This window comes from Aplidium turbinatum, chromosome 1 (assembly GCF_918807975.1).
Source record: "Aplidium turbinatum chromosome 1, kaAplTurb1.1, whole genome shotgun sequence".
Taxonomy (NCBI): Eukaryota; Metazoa; Chordata; class Ascidiacea; order Aplousobranchia; family Polyclinidae; genus Aplidium; species Aplidium turbinatum.
Window position 1 is genome coordinate 54,819,959 of NC_137472.1, and position 20,296 is coordinate 54,840,254.

General features: G+C 38.3%; 1 protein-coding gene across 1 annotated transcript; it reads right to left on the reverse strand.

Annotated features, from left to right (window-relative positions):
- Window positions 1-4,588: 4,588 nt before the first annotated feature.
- LOC145776037 (pyrethroid hydrolase Ces2e-like) lies at window positions 4,589-19,771 on the reverse strand. The gene is made up of 9 exons (XM_082587447.1): window positions 19,542-19,771; window positions 17,006-17,201; window positions 16,387-16,583; window positions 15,995-16,158; window positions 15,194-15,339; window positions 11,558-11,782; window positions 7,634-7,787; window positions 5,507-5,753; window positions 4,589-5,286 (listed from the first exon to the last, which is right to left on the reverse strand). Exons 1-9 carry the CDS (start codon window positions 19,691-19,693, stop codon window positions 5,139-5,141), a joined length of 1,629 nt encoding a protein of 542 aa, XP_082443573.1. The 5' UTR covers window positions 19,694-19,771; the 3' UTR covers window positions 4,589-5,138.
- Window positions 19,772-20,296: the final 525 nt, after the last annotated feature.

Here is a 20,296-nt window from a genome sequence, read left to right on the forward strand (position 1 = left end):
CATACGCTTGGATTTTTGAACTTCTTATCTAACTGCTTTGATGCAACAAAATATGAAAATCAATAAATATCGTAGCGGTACTTAACAATAACTATGGTACTGCATTCTGTAACAACCTAAAAACATAACAGATTAAAAGTAAACTTAACATACGTGGAAATACAACCCAGTGTTAAGTGTGCGGAAAGTCCTGTCAGCTAACTAGGTTGCGTCACACTTCTCACAGACAGGCTTTCGTGCCAGAGAGCGTTCAATTCAGCAACAAAGTTTCAAGCAAAGAGACGGAATTAGGACAGAAAGTTACGCGCACGCGTTGCAGCTACTAAATGCAATGAAAAAAAGACAATTACCGAAACAATCTAGACTTGTCTAAACAATCCCAATTTGCTTCTAAAAGTTATTCCAGATTCCAGACATTTTTTTTCCCTACTAGACAGTTCGTTTTGATTCCAGATCTGGAATCAATTATTCCAATCTGACAACCCTGATGTCAAGTAGCCGCCACCTGTGACTTTTTGTCGATCACAAACAAAGCAGACAGGAAAATCCGTCTTTGTTACATTGATTCAACGTCTGCAGACGTTAAATGCAACTAATCGCAACTTTTTCTCAGTGTTGTGCTAAAAGGAAATGTGATCAAGCATATGTCTGTTTTGACTTTTACAGCGATCAGATTGAGATAATGGCTGCTTTATTTAACTTACACGAACTCTGTTAAAAGTTAAAACATTCAATTTTTACAACTACAAAATCATCCCTAATATAGCCTACATAGATTATGAAAACTTTGAGATTCTCAGACAGCAAATAAATCAATCGTTTTTTACATTGATTTAACGTCTGCAGACGTTGAAATAATGTAAAAAACGACTGTTTTGCTGTCTGGTGTGCAATCACTCAGTAAGAAAGTTTTACAAAAATGAATGCTTGAAGTATTGCAACTTTGTAGCGTTTTTGACGCAATGCAATTTGGCGTTGAATAGGGAGTAGAAATCTACTCCCAAGCTATGTTTAGCACAGCAACGCAAAAACGCACAAAAATATGATGTTACATTATATCAAAGTCTGTTTATACGTCATAAAACATGCAACCTTGCCTAATTTTGAACGTACTGACCTCGACTAACAAGAGAAAACAAGCAAAACTTTATGTGATCGAAAGCAATAAGGATTTCAATAAAGATTGCTAACAATGTTTTTGAAAGAACAAACTTATTGTTGACGTATTCTTGGAATGTTATTATTTTTTCTTCGATTTGCATTCACGTTTCGAAAACAAGAACGTTTCAAATGTATGTATTGAACAATTAAGTGACCTGTAACCTCATAACTGCTCATCCCTGATACTTTGCAAGTTTATTTCAACCAGAAAATTCTCAACCTAACATTATTAAAACATTATTTTAATATTAAAAAAATGCAACTTCGAAATGGTTGGGGGTACTTTCTCTCCGTGCCCCTCAGACCCTACGCTACTGAGTACGCCTATACCACATAAAGCTGATACGAAGTAATTTGGCTGCGTCGTTGCCTACAATAAAAATATATTTTGAAAAGGTTTTTCTATCCAGGCCTGCTTTGATGTAGTTTAACTGGTCATTACAATTTACCCAACACTCTTTTATCCTATTTCTTTTCAATAGTGATATATCTACATTTAAGAACGTGCTGCTGGAGACCGGTTGTCCAATATACATTGTTGCTAGGCAGAAACTACAAAACTGCTAGACATTGCTGCAGTTTCATCGAAAACTTTGCACAGCCAATGAATACCATAGAATGCTTTAATTCAAAAGCTTTTCCTTCGAGCTGAACAAACTTGATTTCTTATTTGCATTGTCTGCATTTGTGCCATTAATGATTAACATTGTATTTGCGTACGAACTTCAATAAAGCTTTCTTGTCCATGTTTTTAATCGATAGCTTATCTCAAGGTTTTTATGACAATATTAATTTAAAAAAGGGATTTGGCAGAAGGTCCAAGGGTGAATGCTCTCCAGCCAACCAAAATGTCATAACTTAATCGTAGGTTACAAAACTATAAGCCTATACATCTCAAATTTACCTGAAATGTTGAGAAAGAGATATGATGCATGGATGAGGCATTATAAAGAAAAATATTTCCATACAAACCACAGTTTTAAAGTCTTGCTATTACATAGGTAGCCTGTAATAGTCTAAATACAAAAATTTAATTTTTGTTTAGAACGTTCATGTCAAAAGCTAATAAGCCCAGAGTTTGCAACCACGTAAAACATCCATATTTACAGTAAGTAAGCTACAGTAGCCTGCTGTACAGTATTACCAACAGGGCTGTAGAGTTGGAGTTGGAAGGATTTTGGTGTATCCGGAGTCAGAGTCGAGAAAGACCGACTCCGACTTGATACAAAACGATGCACAATAAAATTTTTGCAATAGATTGAGTTTCGCTTTTAACAACATGATTGTTGCTTACTTCATAATTTAGGTATTAATGAATCGATTCTTCATACCACATGACTAGGGAACTGTTTTCCGAAAGCTAGTGCAAACCGCTACTGCCACAGGGAACCCGCAGCATCAGGCTAAAACAGATCGTTACAGTATCTACATTGTGAGATAAAATTTTTGTTTGCAATCTTTTTTCAAAATATTGTTTCTTGTTCTCCGCATTGCGCTCCAAAACTTCACCAGAAAGCAGAAGTGTTTTTTTTTCAGTTTTTGTGAAAGCCGTCCTTTTCGATCACAACTTAAATGAAGTTAAATTTAAAAAAAATGAAAAAAGACACAAATTAGAACAAATCTGGCAACACTCAAAAATTTAAGAACACTGAACTCGGAGTCCGCCAGTTACAAATGGAGGTGTCGGAGTCGTGTATTGTTTTCCGACTTTGGAGCGTTGGTTATCAAGCCCTTTTTAGCTTTTAAGAAGTCCTTCTATTGACCAGTAAAAATTTCTCTCAAGCTTTGTGGCTCATATTGTTGTCAAAGTGCGTTATTCAAAGCGCATATTTCCAAGATTTTAACCAGCGTTGCTTGAACTTTATCTTCTATGCTTGTCTACTGAGCTATTTGAACTTAGAAGGTACAACCGATACAACATTTAATGCAGGCCACTTGCCCATGTTAATTGAAGCATATTGAAAAGCTATTTCCATGACCAGTCGTGTGAATAACTTGCATCTATAGCAGACATGGCTTTTATCAGTTTTCTCAACATCACAGATCTAGAGGAAGTAGTGATGACAGTGGGAGGAGTAGATAAAGCACCCCTCAAGGGAAGCAAAAGATCATGAAAAAGGTGCCGAAATGTTACATTAATCTTTTATGACAGGTTCCAAGAGGTAGATTGACAAAAAAAAGATTTCAGAATATCTTCAAAAATTCAAACAAAGTAATTGGTAATAGTAAGTGGTGGACACTTTGGAATCCAGTCGAAACGAAAAATGAAAGGTTTAAAAACTACTTCTGCATCCACATTATCAGTTTGTACATGAGTAGCCTATGCTCATTGCGGTTGCATTGCTTTTAATAAACCTTTTCAATACATGGAAAATTACGCCTTTAACGTTGAGTACCAAATTGCGTGCGGTAGGATGGCGCAGTCGATAAAGTGCTCGCTTTCCAATCATGCAATCCTGTTTCGACTCCCAGCTTAAGCTGGTTGTTGAAATACACCGCTCACCTCTACCAAGATGTAATAAATTGGGTGGGCGTAGTTTCTAAAGGAAAAGCGGCCGGGCCGCCCTACTCTGGTTAGTGCCGATGGCTTAATCATGGCCACCTGGAGATGCGGCCTGATTTGTCACATTTTGCAAATTTTGATTACAGCTACTGCTAGTGCTTGACTGACATTTTTTGAGATGTTTTTACTTTTTGCGGTTTCCTAATGATATAAAACTTTTTTGTTGCCTTGGGGAAGCAATAGCAAATGAGAAAAAGTAAGTTGAAAAACGCGAAATCAGACTGTTATTGAAAATTAACAGTCTGACTAAAATCTTCGAAATCAAATTTTCTTTGTTTTTCAACATGTGAGAATGTTGAAACCTATTGTGTCATCTGGGGAAAAGAATAAAGAAAGCGTAAAAATCTAATTTTAAGAAAAATTTATTTAAACGTTCGCCCAAAGTTAGAAAAACCTGGAAATTTCTGCAAAATGTGACAAATCAGGCCGTATCTTTAGGTGGCCATGGCTTAATATATATAATGTGAAACTTATCTTCTCATCTCCCGATGCTTGGATCAAGCATGGAACTCACTTTTTTTACCACATTGCATCTGTAACCAGTTGTCTTTGCAGGCGAGTACTTTTACCACTACTTTCTACGTAGTGGTGCAATCGTGTACAGGATAAGGTTCTCGTAACTCTGGTTGATAAAAAACACCACTTACTTCTATCCAGAAAATGACAGCCTACCTCAAGTTGCTTAAGAAAAACGGCGGGGAAAAAATGACCACCCTACTCTCGTAAATGCTGAAAACTTAGCCGGCTACAGTGAAAGCTTTTTTTTAGTGTGAGACCACCAATATCGTTTTCACTTAAGGCCTACATTCCAATTTTTTAGTCGTCTATTTTTGATGTCAGAAATCCCAACACACACCGTTTATGGTAAACAAAAATCAATGTATTTTATATGTGCAGTTAATAGTTGTCGTTCATAAACCAATAGGCCTATCTATAACATAATATTGACAAAAGCGCTATATCAATCTCACTAATCGCTTTCAATATACCCAAGTACTCCCTCAACATAACTAGTTTCAAACAACCTTTTTGAAGTGTGATAGAACATACCCTGCAACATAAAAGCAAAGGCCATATTTTCCGAAATCACGAAAACAATACATCAATGATACAGTACATTGAGTACTTTTACTAAAGATACGGTTTTGAGACCATGCTACACAGATAAGCAATGCTTTTTTTGGACACACTTATGTCAAAACCTAAAATAACGAGAGTTTGCAACCGCTTTCAAACTTTCGCAAGCGCAGTGTTGTCAAGCCCTTTCTATTTTTTCTTCTTAGATTAGTCCTTCCATCGACTAGCCTGGAGTAAAGAAAACAAACATACAGTAGTTTAAAAATTACTAAAATGTTAATTAATAGAAAACTACACGAATAAATTTGATATCACGTCGCTGTATTTTGAAGAGGCTCTAGCCTACTTCTTTTTCCCAGAAGTTAATTCGATTTCCGCAAAAACCTGCCTTGGCTGAGCAAGGTTGCTGCACAGACAAAAACTCGTTGTTTTCCATGGTGTATAATGGCCATTTCACTTGGACTGGGACTCCCACGTTTGGATTTCTGTAAAGATAAAAACTTTTCATCGCCACTTGAACCAAATTCGGGGTTAAATAGACTTATATCTTATAGGCTACTAGCATAATCATATCGCAGCGAACTGTATGCTGGAAGCTTAACATAGCAGAGGTTTAGCATACAGCAACAAATAGGAAAACACATTTAACATCTACAACCTAAAACACACTCTGAACATAATATTTACGTATAGCATTTCATTTACCCGTGCTTTGCAAAATTTGTCAAATATTTCATCCATTCTCTGCTCAAATCTTTTTCATCTTGATTGAATTTGACGTCAATGCTTAGTTTTGCTTCATTAAGAGGAATTCCCAACGTAAAAACAACGTCGTCGCCATGATCACATTCACAAAATGGAACTTTCTTGACACTGGCAGGTCCATACTCAGGGTCATGAGAATACTTGAGCTGTTGCGTCATCTTATACACGTAAGTTGGATTCTTGCTTTCTGTAAGTTATCGTACAACAAACAATAAATCCATGGAATCAATAGACTATTCTATATTTTTTTTATTAGAATCTTAGTATCACAATGAAACGTAAGTGATAATGTCGAAGAGTTTTTCTCTTGGGCCTATGTTTTTGATCTCCGGGGCTACAATTTTAGGGTGGGATGCACCACGAGCGATTTTTTGAACGGTCGATTAAACTAACCATGGTTAAATAATCGAGAAATCAGCTTGCACAAAGTTTATCTGTGGATCAGTAATCGGCATTCCAATCCCAGGATTACAATTGAAAAAAAATCCTGGGATTTAAGTTGCTTAATTATCAGATTTTCTTACTTGGAGAGCGGCAGCGGATCCAGAAAAAACACAATGAGGGCAGAGCTTTAACAAAGCCAAAATTGTAAAAAATGACACTGCAAAACTTGGTCCGAAAATAAAATACCTATTCTTGGGGTGTGGGGGGTTGACCTCAAAACAGTTTGAAGTAATTGTAGCCTACTTTGCTTTGGTCGCTTTTTGTTTATTTTGCGGGTGTGGATGTTCAAGAACGAAGTCTTCCACTTTACACCTCACAGTCCATTGGGTTGTTAGTCCATGTTTAAGGGCACATTTTATGAGTTCCTCCCAAGAAAGTTTTAGTCTATACTTTGACCCCACTTTGCTGTAATTTTGATACTTCTGACCTTCGAGATCCAGGTGGTGCTGTGCTCAACGTGTCCAAACCATTTCGGTCTGCCCGATTGAAGGGCTTCAATAATGTCTCTAATATTGAGCCTGCATAAAAAAGTCTCAAACCGGATGTTGTCTTCAGGCTTGACCAAGCAAGTCCATCTTACCATCGGTTAGCCATTACGTTGTAGAGATTTGTGGAGCCTCACTGTGCATGAGGCCGTTTCCATATGTATGGAAACGAGTATCACAAATCAAGAGGAAAAGCGTTGCAATAGACAAAATTGTCGGAGTTTTCCATCATCACTAGTGGCAGGCTTTAGATGTTGACGTTGTCGTTGCGGCTGCACCTGCTAATCACGTATTGGACATTTTGGAGCGTTTGCTAATGACGTGATATTTAAAGTAGCCTACCGTCTTCCTTCCGAAGTATTGCCGCCCATATGTAGACACTTGACGATGCTTGCTAATGTTGCCCTTATTCAGAGCCATAGAGCGTTACACTCCTCACACAGCTGGAATAGACTTGACCGTTTGATTGTAGCGTAGCAGGGAAGTTGCTTGCTTGTGAAGAGAAGAAGTTTTCTGAACTTTTTTCAGACTGACTTGCACTGCGTTGTGCCTACAAGCTCACATCCCCTTCCAGAAGCCCAGATAGCAACAGTCGTAGTTGCAATTTAGTTTTACAAGATTGTTTTACATGACCACAAAAAAGTTATAGCAACAAAGTCTATAATTGTGCGGGTAGGCCAATAGTGTTGAATAGTCTACTAATGGTGTTTTACCTCATAGTCTAACTGCAACTTGTTTCAATCTAAAATAGATTACAGTAATATAAGTTTGAACTAGTTGAATAAGCAATGTGTTTATTTTGAAATATTGCATAACTTGATCAGTTTTTAGAGCACATTCAAAAATCTCAACCGCTTGCATCCATCAGTGATGAAAACTTGAGTAGGCTACCCAATGCTTCCTATTAGTGTTAGGTCATGAAAATCTTGCTAGGCTACAATCGGCTCCTGAGAAAGCTAAAGAAAACGCTGTAGCCAAAGCTTGAGGGAAAATTGGGTGTTTTACAATTTTAGGGTGAAATGTGACCAATTGCTTTTCTGGATCCGCTACTGTGGGTGAATAGCAATTAATGCATTTTTGATGCATCCAACCCTTTCTTGCTCGTTTTCGTGTGTTTGCAATATTACGTGTCGCTTACTTGCATGTGCGTCGGCGCTTTTGCGCGCTGGAATTGCAAACATTACGTCTCCATAAGCCTCTCCGAAAGTTTGGCTCCACTTAAACTTCTCGTCTTCATATTGCTTTTGGTATTCTTTTATAATTGCATCGTAGGCTGACTCTGAAAGTCCTTTCTAAATGTGTACGCAAGGTTAGGTTGTTATCAATGATTTTGATCCACAAAGCATAATCTAGCCTAGCTTACGATTGTAGGTAAAAATCCATTACAAAACATTGGTCACAGCGGTAAACCATAATTTCTTCGTGGGAAAATTGTAACTTAAAGTTCCCGGATCCGTTCGTCTGCATATAATGACCGAAGAAACACACACTTGAACTTCTTTTCAAAAAGTGTATTTCTGTAAAAATTAGCCCACGGCTACCGAAAACGAGGGGGTGCAACGCGTACACCACTGAAAACTGTCACTACAGAACAGATTACTTGGATAAAAGACGGAACCTTTGTCCAGCTAGCAAGCACTAAGCCAACAGTTAAATGTGCGGCCAACTTTCAAACAATCATTTTACGAATGACCAGAATAGCCCCTTCGGTCACCAGACGTACAATTGTACATCATTTTTAGATGTTTTTTATTAGCCCAAGCGTTACAGTAGGACATTTGAATAACTAGAGGTACAATTGTACTGATAACAGTAACACGTGACAACAGTTTTGGCTCTGAGCGTTCAAGCGTTGAAACCGCATGTCGACTTTCAATCAAGATGGCTACCAACATGCTGGCAGCAAGCGAAGGTAAGAAAAATAACTGTTAAAATAACTACAAACCAAGGAAGTAAATAAATAATTAAGCGTGTAAGTTGAATTAGTAATCATTAAGGATCACGTAGAGAAAAATTTTATGTAGATCCTTACTAAAGATTAGCCTAGAGAATTTTTTGGCCGAAACCACGTACAATTGTACGTTGCGTGTCTCAATTTTACTTCAGGAGTAAAACGTGGTGCAGGTATAGTTTTTCTTGAATGTCTGCAATTTTTACACACTTACGCTCTAAACTAATACAGAAATAATTAATCTAGTTTTCTCAAAGTTTGGTATCATTGATTCAATCTTTGATTTGAAATTTTTTTAAATAATCTATTCTTTTTTCTACATTTTTGAAGCCTTGATTTTTTTTTCAGCCCTACAAAAAAGGAAAAGAAAACCAAAATTGGTACCCTTAGATGATGTGCTGAATCGACTGGATGGGTCAGACATTGAGCTTTCGGATGAGGAGAGTTTTGATGATGATGACATAGACATTGATTATGTCCCAGAAACAACCAGGGTCAAGCCATTATCATATTTATCCAGTTCTGATTCTGGTTCCAGTAATACTGAAGGAGCGAATTTAGTTTCTAACACTAGTTCATCTAATTTGGCAAGACAATCAAAAGCAAAGAAAAAAAAGAACAGTGCAACTGCTACAACTTCAGCAAAGGAAAAGACAGTTATTGATTGGACTGGGAATAATTTCACTCCTGGCGACCTCAGCTGGAAGGACCAATTTCACATCGGAGAAGAAAAGCACTCACCACTTGAGATTCTCATAAAATATTTTCCAAATAAACTTTTTGAAGAATTTGCAACCGAGACTAACCTCTACTACATGAGAGAAACTGGAAATGCTCTCAATACTAGTGCTGGTGAAATTCGAAAATTCTTTGGTATGAACATTCTCATGGGTAATTTGAAGTTTCCTCGAATCCGAAAGTTCTGGCAACCCGCCACCCGTATTGACCGTGTAGCCGATATTATGCCAGTCAATAGATTTTTCAAAATACGCCAAAACATTCATATTGTGTCTGCAAAGGAACCTCCGAATGACAATACAAACAAATTCTGGAAAGTAGCACCACTCATCCATGCTGTTCGCAATGCTTGCCTTCAAGTTCCCAGAGAGGAATTTTGTTCAGTAGATGAGCAGATGATCCCTTTTACTGGGCGGATACCTGCAAAACAAGTGATTAAATCAAAACCTACCCCCGTTGGTGTTAAAAACTGGGTCATTTGTGGAAAATCAGGCCGTGTTCTTGATTTTGAACTGTACCAGGGAGCTGGAACTGGCATTTCTCCAGAGTACAAGAGTATGGGCTTGGGTGCTGCAGTCGTTTTAAGGCTAGCAGACTCTATACCAAGAAACAAAAACTACAAACTAATCTTTGACAATTATTTCACCGGTATTCCTCTGCTTAGAGAATTGAAGAATAAAGGTATATTCTCTCTTGGCACAATGAGAAACAATCGCATGTACAACTGCCCACTACTCTCTGAAAAGCAAATGAAGGCTCGTTCCCGTGGTGAAATTGACTCCAAAATTTCTGCTGAAAGGGACATTTGTGTCAGTCGTTGGCTTGACAATGGGATTGTTACACTTGCCTCAACTTATGCCGGCGTTGAGCCCATTGATCAAGTACAACGTTGGAGTGAGTCTAACAAAGAGCACATCATGGTCGACCGCCCCCCATTCCATTGCTGTCTACAATAAATTCATGGGTGGAGTAGACAAAATTGACTTTCTGATATCTCTGTACAGAATTAGCGCGAAGATCAAAAAATGGCCTGTTCGCTTTTTCTTTCATTTTCTTGATCTGGCACTTGCCAATTCATGGCTGGAGTATCGCGATTTAGAGCGGGAACATGGCACTCCCAAATCAAACATTCTTGATTTACTTGATTTTCGCGATGAAGTCGGTCGAGCTTTGACAACCGCGACGGTGCAAACAAGGCCTGTGGGTAGGCCTAGATCCCTGACCGACAATGACGGAACCCTTTCATCCCAGCCTAAAAGAGCTAAAATAACAGCCATGCCAGTGCAAGATGTGAGGTATGATTGTTTTGACCATTGGGCTGAGTTTATTGATGGACTTGGACAGACCTGCAGACTGGAATCTTGCAGTAGTCGAAGCAGAGTCCGATGTATCAAGTGCAAAGTTCATCTATGCTTGAACAAGCACAAAAATTGCTTCAAAGAATTTCACAAGAAGTAACAGACTGAAATGATTTCCTGCAATTTCAAACGAACAAGAGACTAATTTGAAACTGTTGAAATGTAGACTGTTTTGATTCAAATTCTTTCAATAAAAAACAGTTGACTTTGTTATGTTTGTATGAATAGATATATCTACATTTTGGTTAGTTGAGTCACAGACAGTGCAATTGTGCAATTAAGACAGTCACAATGCGTACAATTGTACGCCCCCCCTAATTTGCATATTATTAAAGAAAAATTAAAAATCAAATATTTTCCGAAGTTAGTGGCCTAAAAGACCTCTAGGGCAGAAATTAAAAATTTTCTTATAAAGAATTACTGTATCGTGACCGAAGGGGATAGATATCAATATCTCAAATTCACGTAGAAAGTAACTGTGACGCAATAAATGAAAGACAATTATGAAGTCATTCCAACAGGTGTTTAAAGCTGATGTAATATTTCCTGTTTAAACAGGCCCAAACAAGTCCAAACAAGTTTGACACAAGTCTATGAACGATGGTGCAATTTTGGCACATTTTCTAGCAACTTCCATGACGTAATATTCAGTAGACTTGAACGGTTTTATATGACGTTTGATTTGTACAGAGATTGGCCGTAACAAACATATTCATGTAGAAACAAGGAAAACATTCCGTCTGGGAAATATCCTTATTTTTTGAGAGAGGGGCTATTTTCTGAGTGGGCATTTTCCAGTCCGGTTTTTTTTTAATATGGGCATTTTCCAGTCGGGAAATTTTCCAGTCGGGAAATTTTCCATATGACGATTTTCCAGTAGAGATTTTCCTTATGGATATTTTCTGCAGATATTTTTTCCGTATAGATTTTTACCGATTAGGCTACTACCTAGCCTCCCGGTAAGCGGTTCAAACTTAGCCTATTAGGCAACTGGAGGTCTAAGTCATGTACTTACATAGCAAACTGTGCCAATAAAGCCTTTCAGCGTTTCCAAGCATTCTTTTTTCGATAATCCGTCAAAAAAGTGAGGATGAAAACCTAAATTCATGATACCACATCCTTCTGTGCTGTTGCTGCCTAGCAGGTAAGGAACTGGAGCAACATCCCCCTTAGCAATCAGGTTTGGTATTTCCTCAGGAAAAAAGTTCCCATCCAAAGTGGCATAAAAGAATTGCATTTTCTGCAAAAATAAAAAATTAAATGTCACTCATTTCTCGTTCCAGCCACAATCCTACCCTACAAAGTTGGGTAAACCTGATATCGACGGAGAAGAATTAGAACGCTCGATGTCGCTTGTGCCATGAAGAAGAAGAGTCACCAGAACAACTCTGTCTTCGGTGCCCAGTAGCCTGCTGATGACGGAAGGGTATTTTCAACTAGAGAGTCAATTGTTAAGAGAAATCTTAGTATCTAGCCTTTAGCCTCTCAAAAACAAACTAGTCTAAGCGCTAATGAGGATCATACTCAGTGTTGGGCGCGATAACTCATTTTTCAGTTAAGCGATAACGATAATCGATAAACGAAAAATGCCTAAAGCGATAACGATAAACGATAAATCAAAAAAAAGTTAAGCGATAACGACAAATTATCGCCGATAATGTCCGATAACGATAATTTTTTTTTTTCTTGATTAGCGCTGCCACATCCCATGCAGCACGACCTGTTTTCATCAACATGACGAAAAATCGAACATAATATACTGTAAATGGACAAAACTTTTTGTAAGTTATGCATGAATAGAATCGCAATAGCGGCAGTAGGTATCGAATCTTCAACCTCTTGATCCAGAATCAAACCACTGAGGTAACCGCCGTGCTTACAATTATACCTTCAGATACCAGTTGGATGCTTTTATCAATTGAGTTACACTGCCGGCCTGCCGCTTACGTGCAGTAGGCAAATTAATTAAATCAAATGAAAATACCATAAAAAATTTCAAACTTTTTTTTTGCTTTCCACGGGCTGTTTACAGCAAAGTCAGCAATAATTGAAAAAATTCCAAAAAACGCAAAATGCTTGAAAATTTATCAGTAATCTTAAGCGTTATTGGTAGTAAAAATGTGCATACTGTGAAATCCATCAAACTAGTCAAATTAGTCGTGTTTGTTCAAGAACAATAACATAATTATCGTAATTTACTGATAATTTCAGATAAATATTTCTGTTTTCTTTGTGAATACCATCATTAAAGCAATGGCAGAACGCTGAGTTGTTGAGATAAGAATTACAATATAGGCGCTGTATTATTAGTGGGAATAAAAATATTTGATTGAGCGTTGGCTATGTCGCATAGGTAAATCGTAGTCGTATCCAGGCTTACGCCTGGTGGTTGAAGATTTAGATTAAGTGGACGGGAAGGCAAGGAAGCCAATCTTCATGCCCACCTTCAGGCATGCCTTTAAGTGTCCTGCGAAAGACAGTGTCCTGCCCTTTCGATTGCCGTTCCAGCGCTCTCACCACTCGGCTATGCAGCATAGGTAAATGAGAAAGGTTATACTGTATTTAGCATAATTTTACCACGCAACTCGATGCGCCTATTATCATGCAAAAACTCCTAACTTACAAGATGCAAAAAGTGTGATGTCGGTCTGCATGTCAAATGCTTCAAGCAATATCATATTCTGCAATGGCTTGTTTCAGTGATGGTGGCGCGAAAGACCATGTTTCCGATGTAAAAGCGGCCTCGTATTGCGACACTTTCATAAACCACTTACCAATTTCTTTCGCTTCGCTTCAAAGGAATCTGTACCGCCTGTGCGCTTACATTTTAATTGTAAAATTCACTCGCGATTGCCCATTGCAGCAAAACAACATAAGACTTGTTGCATGCATTTCATTGCATTGCAATTTGCAACTCTAAAAATTATTGTGTTGTCAGGGCCGTCGCTGCAGGGGGCGTGCCCCTCCCATGACAACGACCTGTGCACACACATTTCAGGCACTGAAGAAGGACTGGTTTTAATTTTAGTTTCATGAACTAGGTGACTAGTAAAAATATTACTTTTCATGGCCTTCCACTTGTGTGTTGATCCGAAATAAAATTTATCGGCGATTATTTATCGGCGATAATCAAATATTGCCTTTGGCGATAACGATAAACGATAACTGAAAAAATAATTAAGCGATAACGATAAACGATAAACGATAAAAATTTATCGCCGATAATTATCGCCGAAAAATTATCGCCGATAATGCCCATCACTGATCATACTCTAGTGTCTAGTGCCTTGATTGCTAAATAGCTGTAAAACATTTGCATGTGTTGTTCTACCGTGAACTCCATGAAAAAAAAACATTTCTTTACAAGCCCATTAAATGGTAGCCTAATTGTTTATCCTAGTCCTAAATGGGCTTGCTGATTGGAGTATAACCATCAGTTAATAAAATGCTAACTTAATGATAAACAATAAACGGTTGCTTGAAAGGACATTTTTTGTTTCAAAATAGAGTAAAAGTTACTCTATTAAAGACAGTTAAAAACAATAAAATTTTGAAAGAAAAAGGTAGGCTATTGTTCAAAAATTTTTAGCCTTGCAGGTGCAGAAAAATGAGGATTAAGCCCAGTGGCGTACGCAGGGGGGGGGGGGGGGCATTGGGCCATGGCCCTCCCCCCCTTAAAATGTTTTAGTAGTTAACGACGTAGATTAAGGCATTTAATATGTTTTGCATTGCTCTGTCAAAGCAATTACTGTAACAATGTTGTTTTATAGACTAAGCCAATACGAAATACATGGCCCAATCCACCTACCCCACCCCAGGTATGCCAATGTAGCATAGTGTTCTGTAAGCCTATTATAGTGATTAGTGAGAGAGAAATGGATAAAGTCTAAACTAAAACCATACTGGGATATCATGAAGACGTCTGGGATATCAATGGCCAGTGGCATAGCCAAAGGGGGGGGGTTGGGCCTTGGGGGTTACAACCCCACTTTGGCACGCGTGTGACGTCACGATATTGAGAATGATGCTTTCAGTTTCTTTATGCTTGGGAATGATGGTTTCAGTCTAAAAAAAACTTGCCTAATTTTAAACAAAACTGCATTAAAAGAGCGAGTTTTGCCAATACCAAACATTCAAACATCTCAGCCAGGAATTAACAACAAGAAAACATAGAGACTTAGCTTTATTTCCGAAAAATGCCGAAGAAAACATGACCTTATCCTTTTGCTATGCCACCTGACAGCACCATTTTACAGGAATATTCATACCCACATTTTTTTGAAAATGCTCTCAGAATGCACCAAAGTCAAAGTAATTTTTCAAAATTTTCTGGGGGAGGCCCCCCAGACCCCCGCCCCTAGGTGTCGTCTTAAGCGAAAACGCCGTCGGCCTTCGCCCGCCGGTCGTTAAAAACCCCCCTTTCAAAATTCCTGCCCCCCCCCCCTTGAGAAAATCCTGCGTACGCCACTCATTAGGCCCACGCCCCACAGCTGTAATAATCTGTATTAACATTAATTCGATAAGTTTAGTAAACTTTCGAGTCAGAAGATTTGTTAATCTAATTTTTTTTCTGGCGCAAATTTGCAACCAAGAAGATGAGTCCATAACTTAGCTTTCACTACAACATGGATTTTAATCTTTCACAGCTTACTTTGTACAAGGTACGAACAACATCTATGCAGTCGTCAGCTGAAACGGTTTTCAGAAGAGCTAGGATGTCTTTTTTATTTGCTTCCTTTATGTTTAATATTTTCAAAGCTTCTTCATAAAAAGGCGCTGCTGTTTTCAACGGGAGTCCTGAATCAATAAAAATGAAAATGTATGATTTTTAAAGTTGCCAACCAGTGGGCCTGAATGCCTGATAACCTATTCGGGGAACCTATTTAATCATTATTACCATTTCCGCAGAAGTCAACCACTTTTAAGCTAACAGTTAGACAATTTACAGGAATTATAATTGTAAACTGCAGTAGAATTGGCTTACTCCATTGAGGTCACAAATCATAGGCCTACATAGCTTACTGACAAACTGTGTAAATAAGCAAAATACGATTTAAAATCACGCTACTGTGCATAGTAGGCCTATAGGCTACTGTAGTAGCCCCAGAGCCAATAAGAGAACAATTATAGGGCTCGATACCAATGACATTTTTGAGACTTTTTAAGTTTTCTAGCCCCTTGAAAAGGTTACTGGCCTCTAAAATTACACCGATCCCAGATCCTAAACTATATCTTGGACCCCCTATCAACGCTACTAAGTAGCCCAATAGTACTTTTCAATCAGCCACACTTCTTGATAGAGTTCGCCAGTCCAAGAGACGCCAAAAATTAATGTTAAAAGGGTTCTTCCGGCAACCTACATGTCAACAAGATCAAATCAAATCGGTGGCTGGTCTGGTGAAAATCTGCACCAGATTAACCGCTGTCTGACAGATGACTTCATTATGCTCACCCGGAACGTCCATGGCTCCGCTAAAAGAGATAGCTCGATGAAACAATCCTCGAGATAAAGGAGAATAGATGTGATAATTCACAGCCATTCCCCCAGCACTCTCGCCAAATATTGTGACATTGTTGGGGTCACCTCCAAAAGCTTGTATATTGTCTCTTGTCCACCTAGAAGTTAAAAATAATAAAATGATGTATCGAGAAAGCTCTGTGTGGTGCTTTTTTGTTGGTAGTCCAGATGATTAAGTAATTTAAGTGTCTTTGTATTATGACTCAGTCGGAAAATATGCACTAGCTTATGTCATTGTTCTATAATAGCCAGGCAATCTACTTGTATAATTTATTTGCAAGACCTTGTGTTTTTGTACTGGTATCATTGGTTAAAATACCACTTACTTTAGCGCCATTACTTGGTCTAGCAGTCCCATATTTCCCGGGCAAACGCTCTCTTTTCCCATTGATAAAAACCCGAAGATGTTTACTCTGTAGTTTGGGACAACAACAACTACGTCATTGAAGCCGCTAACAACATTACCGTTGTACATGCTTTCAGCTCCAAAAGTAAATCCTCCTCCGTATATGCCAAATAAGACCTAAACAATAGAAACGCTTTCAAATCAAAGTAAGATACAGGCCAGTATGCAGCTCATTGCGCTTCGCAAACCACAGACGATATTAATAAGCAAGGTATAGAGACGTTTTTTTGTTTGTTTTTTCAATAGCAGAACTGTTCGATGTATTTCCTTAGGGTGGAAAATTTGAGCAACCAACACATGGGTTTCAAAGTCAAATCGCAGTCATGTGTTGTCTATAGCTTACCTACCATTTCCTACAGGCTTGCTCATTCTCCTACTGCTGTAATAAGCTTATAAATTAATAGGCGAAAAAAGACTGTCATATTCTGCAGTTTTTAATTAATCATAGGCACTTTTCATGTACGGATGTTACTGTTTTCATGTACAGTAACCTATAGGCCACCGATTAACATTACAGTTCAATAAATGTCAAAACTTACTGGAAGATTGGCAGTTTTAGATGGATTTGTCGTATATACGGTCAAGTAAAGACAATCTTCGCTCATGTTGCTTTCATTCACTTCAACTTCCTTACTCATCACCATATATTGGAATATTTCGTGACTCATTTCCATGTCTTGATATGGCAGTGGAGGATTGATTGAACCGTCTAAAATCCCTTTCCATGGTTCAGCTCTAACATGGAAATGGCAATATGTAGTGACATATCCGCAGTGCAATGTACAGGGCAGCTGGGACGATAATGTGGGTCCGGTACCCACGAGGTTCACGGGTTTCAAATCATTTCAAGAATACAATTTCTGGTGTAAATGATAAAAGGAAACAAACACGCACCATTTTTCGTGTGACATTGTTTTTATGTTGAAAACGGTTTTGTATGTTCGGTGTGAATCTCGACTAATCGTTAGTTTGTCTTTATTCATTTGATGTATTTAGCTCACCTAACCAATAGCTAACCCAGTGATTCTCAAACTGTGTGCCGCGGCACACTAGTGTGCCGCCACAGATTCTCAAGTGTGCGCGAATCTTTTTCAAATTTTGTAAGAGAACTGTATAAATATTTAAAATAAGCCATTCAGACAAGCATGCGACTTAAAAGCGCTTTAACTCCTTCAATAGATGATAAATAAGCACATTGTGACGATGAAACCAATTATGGCATTGCCGATACAGCAGGGTAATTGCCACGTCACTATTGGGCTGCTGTGTTAAGCTATTGCTAACATTACTTCCCACCATTTAGAAGTAATGAATCAAGCAATCTTTCTGCAGAAGAAGAACAGCTCATTGATTTACGAAACGACCCATTTTTTCAAACGCTGTTGCCACAAAAAAAACTTGGATGCGTTTTGGCTGTCTGCTTCCAAATTCTATTTCATGATCCGCGCAAAAGCAATCAAAACTATATTGCCATTTGCATCTTCATGGCTATGTCAACATGGCTTTTCTGTTTGACTGAAATTAAAAGCTGTAAACGAGAGAGACTGCTTGGAATTGACGATAAAATTCGGGTATATGTTTGTCAACAATGCAACCTCGTTTCAGTCGAAGCTTATATTGGTATAAACAAGCACATCCATCGCATTGACACGTGAAAATAATTTTTTTTAAAGCATCTTTTCTTGATTTGTAAGTGTGCCGCGTGCGTTTTATATTTTTTCTAATGTGCCACAAGCTGAAAAAGTTTGAGATCCACTGAGCTAACCTCATCTCTAAACTAAGTAGCCTACTGCAGCAAACTAGGCTGCTAATGGTGCGAGGCAGTGACGTTCGGTGGCTTAAACCGTTGGGAAAGCAATTTGTAAATATGCTGCAGCAAGGTAGTAGGCCTAGGCACGAAGGGCGTAACCGTCGGGCGAAGCCCGAAGGCGTGTTGCCGAAGGCAACACTTCCAGCGGGGGGTCTGGGGGGCCTCCCCCAGAAATTTTTGAAAAACACTTTCAATTTGATGCGCTCTGAGAGCATTTTCAAAACAAATCAAACATAATTACAACCGCAAGCAATTTGTACAAAAAGCTGGATAAGTTTGCCTCCTGCGTATAGAAGCTTAACAAACCAAATATTGCATCCGCACCTGAACGTTCATTGGCGAAGTAACGTTACATCAACGCTGTAAATAGGGCAAAGGCATGACTATGAAAGCTAGTAGGCTAAAGTACAGTACATGGCGAGGAGACATCAAAAAACAGCAACAATTATTTCGGCATTATGATGCTTGTGCTGTGTACCGTGACGAGCACCATTCTGACGAGTTAGTCTAGCCGCTCTAGCGAATGTATGCATTGACGTCACTGGGAAAGCAAGACTCACCTGGTCTCACCATAACACATCTGATTGGCTAAGCAGCTGGTGACGTTTTGCAAAACGAGTGATGATTGGATAAAACGAAGGCGTTTTTTGACATTTTTGAATCTGGGTAAGCAACTTTGATAGTTGCTTACCTTGGAGCCTCAGTGATTGTTTCTGACAGAAGCGTTTGCGTTAATTGGCATTTATAGGCAAGACATGCGGTTTGGTGAGGATTTAGACTACTCACAAGCGTTACGAGTAATTCTAGTCACGAATACAGTAATTTTCAAGTTAAAATAGACATGATAAAAATAATAAGAAGTTAAACCTAGAATTCAGTCATTATACTTTGCATAGTTTTCGCTCAGGTAAGCACTGCTTTCCTTGCTTTCCCTCACCGATCGTCACTGGTGCGAGACCATCATAAGCAGAAGTACGGTACGATAAGCCTACAACGAAATTAGATGTGTACGCTAGATTTCTGACCAGTCACTTTTTGCAATATTTTTCGATGCATTTGATGTAAGAACTCAATTTAGTCAAATAATATTTGATAAGCTAATGTCTGTTTTATCAGTTTGTTCTTAAAATTAAATCATAGTTTACAAAATGTGTCTAAATAATGTTTTATTTTTTTTTTTTCCTTAAACTAGCCTTCTTTTCTAAAGAAGCCTAAGCAGTAAAATTAGTAGCCTATAAATATACTGTAGCCTATGGCCTACTTACTCGCAAGGCGGCTCAAAGCGAAGTTCTCCAAGTGGTGGTTTAGCAAAGGGCAGCTTAGTATAGTTGTAAACTTGTTTGCCCCCAGAATGTTTGAGCAGTAATCTCCCTTTTACTTTTCCAAGTCTTGTTTCCACTATTGGACATGCTTCCATTGCAAGAGTTCCTTGAACGATGAACCACAAAACTATAATAGGCTAATCCTGTAAATCTGACCTGATGTCAAAAATCAGCTTAAGTTTCTGCAAATAGAAACACGCTTTCTGGAGCTTAGTAAACAGATTTCCTTTTTCATGGTATCTCGAAATTCATGGAGCAAAGAGCTTTGGGGATACATCAGGGTAGACCTGCCTTTACAAGGAGCCTCTACAATACATATCAAAAACAGTTAATTTTCTGTCAGCTATGTGATTTCCTGCAATCAGTCATCTCCACTACGGGTTGCAGCTTGAAATTTTTTCTTTTTTTCTGATAACTTATGCAACCAAACGATTAATAGTGTTGAAGCTCAAAATATTAAGAGTAGCCTACACAAAAGTAAAATAGCCTGAGCGATGAAACCAAGGTAATTAACTTATCGGAAAGAGAAGATAGGCTAAGCTATTTTTCTGAGTTTTTTTTTTTCATGTAAAGCTTAGTCGTGATGCAGAGTAAATCGAACAGAAAATAAATTTGATTTTAGCTTTTATCATAGAACTGCAGAAAGTCTGATAAATTTGAAAACAAGTTTAAAAGGACGTGCTCATGGCTTACTGGAC

Bases quoted from the DNA above. Each gene is read 5' to 3' on its own strand.
- LOC145776037 (XM_082587447.1), bottom strand. From the start codon at position 19,693: ATGGAAGCATGTCCAATAGTGGAAACAAGACTTGGAAAAGTAAAAGGG. The intron at 11,783-15,193 runs GTAAGCTGTGAA...TTATTTTTGCAG, and splicing joins TTGTTCGTACCTTGTACAAA to AAAATGCAATTCTTTTATGC. The intron at 5,287-5,506 runs GTAAATGAAATG...TTATCTTTACAG, and splicing joins ACAAATTTTGCAAAGCACGG to AAATCCAAACGTGGGAGTCC.